Source organism: Onychostruthus taczanowskii, unplaced genomic scaffold (genome assembly GCF_017590055.1).
Source record: "Onychostruthus taczanowskii isolate IOZ18803 unplaced genomic scaffold, ASM1759005v1 scaffold101, whole genome shotgun sequence".
Classification (NCBI taxonomy): Eukaryota; Metazoa; Chordata; class Aves; order Passeriformes; family Passeridae; genus Onychostruthus; species Onychostruthus taczanowskii.
Window position 1 is genome coordinate 549,469 of NW_024496638.1, and position 10,988 is coordinate 560,456.

Genomic DNA, 10,988 nt, shown 5'->3' on the forward strand with positions numbered 1-10,988 from the left:
CAGCAGATACAGAGATGGAAGCAGTGAAGGTAAAACAAGGACTCATTTTACCTGGTGAATTGTGTTCCAGCAGGGATTGATGCCAGGAATGCCAGCTGGATGCAGGGTGCTGGTGAGTCTATAAGAGCAGCTGTTTTTTCCCTGGCAGTTTTCATGACAAAGGTCCCGTTCTTGTCTCTGAGACACCCATTGAGATCCCGAGTGGGGCAAGGGCAGGGCAAACAAGCACTGCTGGCAACTGGCAGGACACAGGAACCTTCCCTGCTTAGAGTTTGTGGTGCTTCCAGGAGCCTCCCTGGCTTCTCTTGAATCATCTGCTGAGGGGAAAACAATCACAGCCAGGGATTTCATGTCACAAGGAGCATGGAAGAAAATTCCAAGGGCTGTTGTATAATTTGTGTTAATAAGGCATTAACAGCCCTTATGGCTGCTGAAATCAGAGGAAGCATATGAAGGGAACAAGAATGGATTTTATCAAGTTTAGTGGTGCTTTTTGCCTGTTAAGATCCCTCAAAGCAAGTATCCAAAGGTGTAACTCGTGTAGGAAGATGAAATTTATTTACTTTTAACAAATATAGGAAAAAGAAAACTGATCTCTGCATGTCCCCTGTATTCATGATAAAAGATCATAAATATTGACTAAATTTAGGATAAATATTCTGTTGTGCAATTGATGATGGGAAAAAGAGAATTTGAAATAATTACTGCATTGTTCTCAATATGTTTAAAAAGATACTAAACATCCATTAATGTTTATTAATATGGATTGCTGAAGGGACAGAAATAAAAACATTTCATCCAGCATTTTGTAGGCACAGAATTCCAAGATGTGATGTAGCCATCAGGTGATGCAGCCTGGTGGCTCTTTGTTTCTATGGTTACCTTCAACTGGAATTGCTGTAAGTAGGTCAGATTGGAAGGTGTGAATGGAAACAAAGAAATCTGGGATCAATAACGAGAGTTCAGGGAGAAGGCTGGTGCTGCTATGGAAAGGGAGATGAGTGTGGGGGGAGGAATTTAAATTTGTAACTCATATAGATGAGGTCCCACACAGAGGGATTGGTCTGTTTCAGCATCATTCACTCTTCCAGCGTTATTCTGCTGTCTGAAGAATCATCTGCAGGGTTTTGATGTGATTTACCTGTGGCAACACCTTCTCTCCCTCTGGCTGCATATCCAGGCATGAGCAGCCAAAAGGAGCCTCAGGAACAGGAAAGGCTGAGGCAGCTGGAAGGGAGAGGCAGAACAGATGGAAGAGAGGGAGGAATCTGCTGGAAAGGGGAAGCAAAATCAAGGGTAGGGAAGATATGTTACATTCAGCATAGAAATAAGGAGAAACAGCTTGTAAAAGTGGTTCAAAAGAAGGAACTTGAGTGTGAGGAAGGGAAACTCCCTGTGATGCCTTAAGTTTTAGCTTTTGTGTTTTCCAGATTCTGCACTGCATTAGTATATAACTCTGAATTTCACATAAAGTGTTAGCAAGTTGTCTTCACAGTTCAGTTAGACAAAACAATCCTTTTCCAGCCTGAGAACCAATGACACCATTGCAGCTTGGAGTCCAAAAGTATAAAAAATCAAATTGAGGAGAGCAGTCTGGGAGGACTTCATAACCTGAAGCTGTAATTGGACAATTAACCCCAATATGTCTGTGGACAAAAACTTATAAAAAGGCGAAAACTCACGACCAGTCCTTCATCTTAGCTCCATCTTGGGTAGAGACATGGCCAGGCTCTTGTTGTGCCCAAGATGTATCCTTTGAAGGCCTTTTAATAAATACCTACTTTATTCCTTTAACTCTGTGTAGCCTCTCTAGGCATCACCTGGAAGGACAGTGGAGACAGCTGGGGGTCAGTGTCTTCCCCAGGTAACAAGTGACAGCACAAGAGGAAACAGCCTCAGGGTGTGCCAGGGGAAGTTTAAGTTGGATATGAGCGAGAATTGTTGTCAAGGCTTAACAAGCCCTGGAACAGACTGTCCAGAGCAGTGGTGGAATCAGCTGGATTTAAAAACCTGTGTATGTGTTTCTGTGGGGCCCAGCAACAGGATGAGGAGCAAAGGCTATAAACTAAAACTCCAGAAGTTTCACCTCAACGTGAGGAAGAACTTTACATTGAGGATGGCAGGGCACTGGGACAGGCGGCTCAGGGACCTCAGGAAGGATGTGGAGTCTCCAAACTCTCTGGAGTCTCCAAACCCACCTGGATCCTGTGTGCTCCAGGCGACCCTGCCTTGCCAGGGGGTTCAGCTGAATGATCTCCAGGGCTCCCTTCCAGCCGCTCCCGTGGCTCTGTGGCCGATGGGCTGGGCAGTGCTGGGGACTCGCTGCTCCCAACGAAACGATTCCGGGAGCCATCCCAGCCCGGGCGGGCCGAGCTCCCTTCCGTCCCGCGGTGTCCCCCGGCCGCCCCCGCATCCCGGCCGCCCCTCTCGGGCCCCGGGGGCGGGCGCACGGCGGGCGCAGCCCACTGGGCGGGAGGCGGGTGCCTTCGCCCTCCTCGAACTTCCCGAGCCCGAGAGATGGCACTAGAGCAGAATATCACTGAAAGTCGTATTTCAGTCACGAAAAAGGAATGAATCACTCGTGTCTGAGTGCCAGCGGCTGTTGTTGGAGTAAATGCTGCTGGAGTAGGGTGTGGGGTGGTTTGCCAGTGGTGTTTCCTTCCTTTGTCTGCTTGTGCCTTTTCCATGAATATCTCCAAATGCGCGCGTTTGGACCCAAGGGTGGATATAGGGTGGGAATCCACCTCTAGGATGGTGTTGATCGACTGTGTTTCAGCCAGGTTGGAACTTGAGATCTCCCCGTGAAGATCCCGTGGCAGGAATATCATTCAGAGCCAAAAATAACAAGTGAATTTGCAACATTTCGCGAGGGCAGGGTGCACAGGTTGCCACTGGCACAGGTTGCCCAGAGAAGTGGTGGAGCCTCATCCCTGGAAGTGTTCCAGGCCTGGCTGGGTGGAGCTTGCAGCAACCTGCAAGGTGTCCGTGGCAGGGGGCAATGAGATGAGCTTGGAAGAGCCTTTCTCAGCCAAGCATTCTGTGTTTCTGTGAGCAGAAAAGGGTCAGCCCACGGAGTGAGCGGGGCTGCATTTTGGGATTGCAGCCGGCTGCATTCTTTAGGTGATGGTGATGATATCAGTGCCACTGCCGGCTGCAGTTGAACTGCTGACAACTCAGAAACCTCTGCCAAGTTTTATTTCCCAGTGATTTTGTCCCTGGGGATGAAAAGAACGAGACTCCACAAAACAAGGAAAAACTGGGAAGTAAAGGAAGAAGTCCTCTGGCTCGCTGTTCTGAGTTCTAGAAGGTGCAGTCAGCCGTCCCCTAACCCCCAGCTGGGATTGCACTCCAGGTTTTACAGCCTCCGTGGAAAGGATTGGTCTAAATGTGTGGTACCATCCTCCCCTGCTCTGCCCACATACTCCTCCCCATTTTTCACCCCTTTTCTAATGAGAAAATGCAAATGTTGGTTCCCCTCTCTTTTTCCCTCCTTTATTCAGTGACGCTGAGCAGGGAGGATGCTACAGCTGACCTAGAGCCAGCCAGATTTTTAACTTTTCCTGACTAGAGATCTTTTAAAAGCACATTTTATTTTAAAAGCACACAATGATGGCCTAGAAATTATAGTGATGAACAATGCATGGTGCAGGAATCTTACTAAGTGATACCCAGCAAGCAAATATTGTCCCAGAAAATTTAAAAAACCCGCATCCCTAGGTTGAGGGAGATGGTAAAAATATGCTAATTTGGGCATCAGGAGAGAAATGTCAAAAAGGAGGTAAATGGGAGATCAGGAATTAGATGCCAAAGTGCCATGTGTGCCTACAGGATTTGTAATTTAAATACAGGGACAGAATCTGTAGTGATAGCAGCCACTAGTGTGTTTTTTCACCTGGTTGCTGTGGAGATTGACATCACATTTAAATAATAAAAGTAAATGGTTTCCCCAACAGGGGTCTTTTGAATGGTCCAGCATATCATGGAATAGATTTCTTTTGCTGCCACCTGAATGATGTTTTTTCTTCGTCGTGTTCCTCTGCATTTCAGGATCCTTTCATTGCTTTTCATCTTGACAAGGCACTGGTAAGGAAGTACATGAACCCTCTCCTGATTGGGGAACTGGCACCAGATCAGCCCAGCTTTGAGCCCAGCAAGAACGTGAGTGTCATAAAACCTTGATTTTGGGGTTGAAATTGTACTCTTTAACTTTTCTGACTGGTAGGCTGAACTCCCTGTACATAAGATCTTAGGATTTCCTGGAATCACTGTTGGCTGAAGCTTCATTTCACATCATTATTTGTAGTTTTAGCAAAGATTTGTCTCCAGGTGACCCTCAGGTCTCCCCCTTTTCATCCCTGAGAGGGAGAACTATGCTCCTATTGATGTTCCTGAGGTGTTTTCTGACCAGTGGATACTTTTGGGTCTCCCCACAGAAAAAGCTGGTGGAGGATTTCCGTGAGCTCCGTGCCACCGTGGAGAGGATGGGGCTTCTCCAGCCCAACCACGCCTTTTTCATCCTCTGTCTCTGCCACATCTTGATGCTGGATGTTGCAGCCTGGCTCATCATCTGGTATTTTGGAGCATCCTTGGTGCCTTTCCTCTTCTCCGCTGTGCTTCTGGGCACTGTCCAGGTGAGCAGCTACACAAAATAAGCCCCAAAAAGCCAAGTTTGGGACTTGGGTGCTTGTTGCCATAAGCAGGGGACAGATCTTATCATCGTGGACTTCCCCAAATCCTGCTTCTCTCTGAATTCCACCAACAGGCAAAACTACACATGCTGCCGTGGTAGAGCAGGCTTTGCCTTGCTTTTTCCTCCCCATATTCCATCAAAGCCTTCCTTATTCCAGCCTTCCCCACGATGAAAGCCGTGCCCCGCTCCTGAGCTCCACGGTGCCAGAACTCCGAGGCAGTGTGCAGGGGCCAAGCCACTGTGTTCCCATGGGAACTTGCAGGGAGTTAGAGGAGAGGGCAGAGCAGCTCTCAAAGCCCCAGCTATTCCTCCTGTGGCCAGCTGATCCCCTTGGAATTACAAGTACTTGGAGGAGGCAGCAGCAAGCTGCTCCTTAAAGGAGACTTTGTTGCCGATTTCAGAGCAGTTTTGTGAAGGAATAAATGCTGGTTCTCAGCTCTGTGGCTGTTTTTTTCCCATTACTTATTTTCCCTTCCTCATGGAAACAACTGTCCAGGACTAAAAGTCATTAGGCAGAGTCTGGAGTGCACTGGTGTGTAGTGAAAAAGGAGAATTGGGATTGGGCCCTGGCAGTGGAAGCGCTTTTGCTATCCAGGGATACGTTGTGAGGAGCGTGGGAGTGGGAGAAGAAATCCCTTTTCAGACACAGACCCTCCTGACAGCTCTTTTTCCCCAGCAGCACTGTTGTATTCTTAATTCCAGGCCCAGGCTGGCTGGCTCCAGCATGATTTTGGACACCTGTCAGTCTTCAGCAAGTCCAGGTGGAACCACTGGGTGCACAAGTTTGTCATCGGCCACCTCAAGGTGAGCACTGGCTGTGGGGAGGGGCTGCCCGAGCCTTGCTCTGCAGCCAGAACCAATCCCAGGGTAGGGAGAGAACTGAGAGCAGAAGATCCACTTTCTTTAGGGCACTTTCTTCTCATCCATTCCCACAGGGAGCCCCAGCCAGCTGGTGGAATCACCTCCACTTCCAGCACCATGCCAAACCCAACTGCTTCCGGAAGGATCCCGATGTCAACATGCACCCCTTGTTTTTTGCTTTGGGGAAAACCCTCTCTGTGGAGGTGAGACCTGAGGGAAAAGCTGGGAGGTGACGGCAGTAGGATTCAAATTTGGGAAACTGCAGAGAGCCTGGACACTAATTAGTGTCCATGATTTTATATGGTGCTTCTTTGCCTTCCACTAGTCCCTAAGATGCCTCAGTAATGTTCCAGCAATTCTGACATCTTTATATTCTTAAAACTTCATTCAAAGTTATTTTTGCAGTGTTGGAAGATAAGAATGAAATATTTGCCATGATTACAAGTTCCTATTTCCCTTGATGAGAGAATTTCAGTTTTATGAAGATCAGAATTACAAGTTGTTCTCTTTTGCCAAGATCAGTGTGACTAATTGTAGTGATCTGGGGATGGAAGCAGCAGATGACAAGCCAGGGCTGTCTGGAACTTTTACAATTCCTGATCAAAGAAGCTATTTCAGTGGTCTCAGCCTGGCAGTGGGTGTCACAGTGCTTCCCATATGGAGTCCAGCTCTATTTCTGGTACAGCTCTGCAGTTAAATGAGTGGCTTTAGCATTTGCTGTCCTTTAAAAAAAAAGCTATGTAAATTCATTGTGTCGCTTTAAATGCTCTGATTTGTGTTGAAATTAAGGGATGGACTATTGGGAACTAATTTGAACATGTACAGGGATATCATGGCATTCCTTAAGGAAGCCAGTGGCTTGATCTGCTATGTTTGTACAGCAAACATTGAAAAATGAGCAGCCTCAGAGGGAAGATAATCCGTTCACCCTCATTCTTGTGGACACAGTTTCATGCCTAGATGCTCACTTCTCTGTTTTCCAGACTAATTGCAAGGAGATGGGAGTTTCACACACTTCATTAACAGTATCATAACAGTACCATAGCTTGGGGTTTTTTTAATTCTGAAGCTCTGCTTTGTCAGCAAACTGTTTGTGTGCGCTTCTATTTCAGCATTTTTAGGCAGCTTGTGCCCTCTGTAGGGGCAGAGCTTCCTGTGCAGGTTGCTGTGTGCGTGCAAGGCACGGCCCAGCCCCTTCTGCAGGGTGAAAACTCATCCAGGCCGAGGTTCCAGGGGATGGTGGATGCTGGTTTGGTTGGATAGAGCATCTCCTGGAAGTTTAGGAGTGTGTGCACGGGTGTCTTCATGGCCTGAGTAATTTGTGTATTTCAACAGCTCGGTGTGCAGAAGAAGAAATTCATGCCTTACAACCACCAGCACAAGTACTTCTTCATCAGTGAGTAACCTCCCCCTGGGCAGTTCCGTGGCCAGCAGTCACTCTGCCCCTTGTTTTCCCATTCCATCCCATCCTGCTGGGATAATTCATGGCTCTGTTTGTCCCTCCAGTCGGTCCCCCGGCGCTGGTGCCCCTTTATTTCCAGTGGTACATCTTCTACTTCGCCGTGCAGCGAAAGCAGTGGGTGGTGAGTCAGCTCCACAGGGGCCAGGGGAGCTTCTCCTGGCTTTAGGGATGAATTCCAGTGCCAGATTTACTGGGAGTTGTGTGTGTGTCTGCAGCAAAGGATGTGGGTATACATTTGGGAATGGTGTGTGCAAAGGGGGATCTTCACAGCCTTTCTTTGTGAAAGATCCTCTGGGTAACAGAAGATGTCCTCTGGTATTCTGGGTTTTGGTTTCCTCACTGCTTGGTTCCTCTTTAGATCCAGAGGAAAACGTGGTGCTTTAGAGCATGTCCTGTCTGGTGTTGGCCCTCTGCTGGGCTTAGGGAACCAGGATAATTCCTGAGCACAGGGAATGGCTGGTGTCAGGTTATTTTGTGATCAGGCTGGGGTGGAAAAATTGATCAGTAGAAGATGTTATGGGAGGTTTTAAAGGGAGTAATGGTAAATTCAGAAGTCAGAAATTCTTCCTTCTAATGAAGTTTTCCCTGTCCCCTCTACTACAGGACCTGGCCTGGATGCTGTCCTTCTACATCCGATTCTTCCTCACCTACTTGCCCTTCCTGGGTGTGAAGGGTACCCTGGGGCTCCACCTGTTAGTCAGGTATCATCCAACTTAAAATTCCAACATTTTCTCTGCCCAGTTTGTATCAATTCCTTCATGTTAGCTGTTCTCCAGCCCCCTGGTTATTTTTCTCATCACTCCCTGTTCTCTCTCCTGATCCTTTCAGTGGGACAGGGGTGGTTTCCTGTCAGGCTGCAGGAGGTGGAAGGTGTGTGTAGGTCTGATCTCTTTGGGTTTCTGGTGTTCGTTTTGTCAGGCAACAACCAGCTGGTGTGTGCACAAGTGTTTTGTACTGACTTGTCACATCATGGGTGTGTGATCTGTGATGGTTTTTTGTTTTTGCACAGGTTTATAGAAAGCAACTGGTTTGTCTGGGTCACACAAATGAATCACATCCCCATGCACATTGATTATGATAAGAATGTGGACTGGTTTTCTACCCAGGTGAGACCTTATTTATGGAGATCTGTGGCAGTTCTGGGTGTGTAAAATCCATCTGTCTCAGCCTGGCCACCTCTTGTTGGCTGGAAATAAGTCCTGGAGCTGTTGTGTCCAGACAGAATTCCTGTGGGGATGAGAAGCCCACAGAAGCCCTGTGGGGATGTTTGAGATGGGGCATTGCTAAAACAATGCTTAAAACAGGACTTCCTTTTTTTTCTTTCAGCTCCAGGCAACCTGCAATGTTCATCAGTCCTTGTTCAATGACTGGTTCAGTGGCCACCTGAACTTCCAGATCGAGCACCAGTGAGTGGAAACATGGCTTGGGAATAGTTCCAAGGAGTGCTAGATACACCAGGGCTGAAGAGTCTCCAAGGTCCCTCTGTCAGCTGAGACAGGAACAAAAGATAATGTGGGTTCATTTTGTGCTTTGTGTGGGGGTGGAACAGGAACTTCAGAAAGAAAACTTCTGGAGCACCAGTGAGCACCAGCACCACTTCAGATCTAAGCTGCATGGGATGGGGGGAGAATTGCCAGCACAGGCACTGAAGGGACATGAGAAGGACCATTGCAGAGCATCCATGGCTTTGGCATAAGGGGAGCTTGGGCCACTTCCAGAATTAGGCACAGCAGCGGGGCCAGGATTCCATGTGGTGGTGAGGGATGCCATTGAATCAGCACCTCCTTTTCCCACAGCCTTTTCCCTACAATGCCACGGCACAACTACTGGAAGGTGGCCCCTCTGGTGAAGTCCCTGTGTGCCAAGCATGGCCTCGAGTACCAGTGCAAGCCTCTGCTCACAGCCTTCGCAGACATCGTGCAGTGAGTATTGACCCGCCGTGTTCCCAAGTCAAGGGTTGTCATTGGGAAGGGGAGGGACATGGACAGGGAGGGGCAGCCTCTGAAGGTCCCTTCTGACCCAAATCACTTCATGATCTCCTTTGCTGTGTCTGTAGAATTCTCCCCACGAGGATCTGGGTGGAACATGGGGTTCATTGCCTTGTTTCTCTCTTGGCAGCTCTTTGAAGGATTCCGGGGAGCTCTGGCTCGATGCTTATCTACATAAGTAAGCAGCAGTGGATCCCTGCAGAGGAATTCCCCAGCCTTGCTGCCTCCTGTGGTGGTCACCCTGAAGATCCTGCACTGAAGAGAACTGGCTAAGCCAGATTTGGGGAGGTGGTGCTGCTTAATTCCATGGATGAATGTAATTAATATGATTTTTCCTTTTTTTAGGTTTTGTTTTGATTTTGGTTTTTTTTTGTTTTGTTTTGTTTTTGTAATATGTGCTCTTAATTTTTTCTTGTGCTTCTTTCATTCCTCTTCTCTGGTGCTGAGTTCTGGGGAAAAGCTGGATGAAGGAGGTTGTGTCCCACCGAGCTGGGTGCAGCTTTGGGACTGGGAACAGATTCCTTTCCATCTGCTGATCCTTTATTTGCTGAGTATATAGAAGGGAAGCTTCTTATCTAACATAGGCTTTTTGGGGTGGCTCTCATTGTGAGTGTAGTAAGAAAGTTGGGACAGCGTGAAATCAGGGAATGTGGGAATTAGGGAAATGTGGAAGCTCTAGGGAATGGGTTATGTTCAGTATTTTCAAATTCCTGTTTCTAATAGGGAGTTCCTAGACCAATTTGTACATATGTGGGTGGGGTAGGGAAGTGCAGGCAGCAGTTCTCTAGGAACAGGATCTAGTTAGGGCCCTAATTGAGGTAGGGAAACAGGAAAGTGGGAGTTTTTCCATGTGCTGTATTCTGTGGAAATGATGCCCTCCACATCTCTGGAAGCCTCTGGGTTATTTGGCCACTGGTGACATTCCGGGGGGACCTGCAAGGGGTTTCCTCATGCCAGACTTTGGAGTGTTATGAAGCCATTACTGAGTCAGAAGAGAGAGAAACCTGTCCCATCCATACCCAGGATGCCTACAAGAGTGACTAAGGAAGCAAAAGCATTCCAGACCAGGCTGGACAAGGCTTGGAGCAGCCTGGTTTACTGGATACAGTAAACCATGGCAGGGGATGGAATGTGCTGAGTTTAAAGGTCCCTTCCATCTCAAACTGTTCTACAATGATTCTGTGTGAAGGGTGATCATAATCACTCTGTGATTGCCTGAAGCTTTGGGCTTTTTTGGACCTCTGGGTGATTTGTTAAAAGGAGAGAATTCCTGCCTCCTTGCCCAGGGAGAGTGAGGCATTCCTGCCTGAGCAGCAGACAAAGCTAAGGAAGTTAGAAAGGTGGTGGGGGTCTGACTGCTGTTTAAAAGTGTTTAACTTTTCATTCAGCTGCATATCCACAGGCACACCTCAGCCAAAACATTGCTGATCTCCCTTGTCTTGGATGATGTGCCTTCCAAACTCACCCCCAATCCTGTGGGATTTACTGAATAGTCTTACTGCCTTTCGTGTGGCTTTTGAATTTACTGCCCCAATGAAACCAGGGTGTGGCACCTGCCACATCACTGAGGAAGATGCTCCATCACCCTGGTCCCCCAGGGACTGGTGATTAGAATCCAGGAGGGATGGGTTGACTTTGAGGAATTTTTTGCCAATTAACATCGAAAATGAGGACGAGGTGTTGATGGAATGGAAGAAATAGATCTTCTCAGGCCAAGAGTGTTGTTAAGCACAGGATAAAATTGTAATGGGAATATTAATACAATCATACCTGTATAATATCTATAATATTGTTATTGTTATAATATAATAATATATTGTTATATAATAACAATACATCATACAATCAAATACCTGTTGATTAAGACCATAAAGGAAGTGGGCCTTAGTTACTGTTTTACCTTGGTTTGTTCCTGCTCCATTTCTTTCCCTCGTATTACAACTGTGGATGGAGGAAAGTCTATTAATAAAATTTCTTGTCTTACCAA

The 10,988-nt window shown here is 47.4% G+C and overlaps 1 protein-coding gene across 1 annotated transcript in view; it reads left to right on the plus strand.

Annotated features, from left to right (window-relative positions):
• The window catches only part of FADS1 (fatty acid desaturase 1), a 25,120-nt gene extending 14,132 nt beyond the window's left edge, over window positions 1-10,988 (plus strand). Inside the window, exons 2-12 of the mRNA XM_041410755.1 lie at window positions 4,048-4,158; window positions 4,434-4,631; window positions 5,393-5,494; window positions 5,626-5,754; window positions 6,887-6,947; window positions 7,058-7,134; window positions 7,617-7,714; window positions 8,023-8,119; window positions 8,340-8,419; window positions 8,810-8,935; window positions 9,132-10,988. Of these exons, the coding sequence (XP_041266689.1) occupies window positions 4,048-4,158; window positions 4,434-4,631; window positions 5,393-5,494; window positions 5,626-5,754; window positions 6,887-6,947; window positions 7,058-7,134; window positions 7,617-7,714; window positions 8,023-8,119; window positions 8,340-8,419; window positions 8,810-8,935; window positions 9,132-9,183 (1,131 nt within the window). The 3' untranslated portion in view covers window positions 9,184-10,988. The remainder of the gene's footprint in view (window positions 1-4,047; window positions 4,159-4,433; window positions 4,632-5,392; window positions 5,495-5,625; window positions 5,755-6,886; window positions 6,948-7,057; window positions 7,135-7,616; window positions 7,715-8,022; window positions 8,120-8,339; window positions 8,420-8,809; window positions 8,936-9,131) is intronic.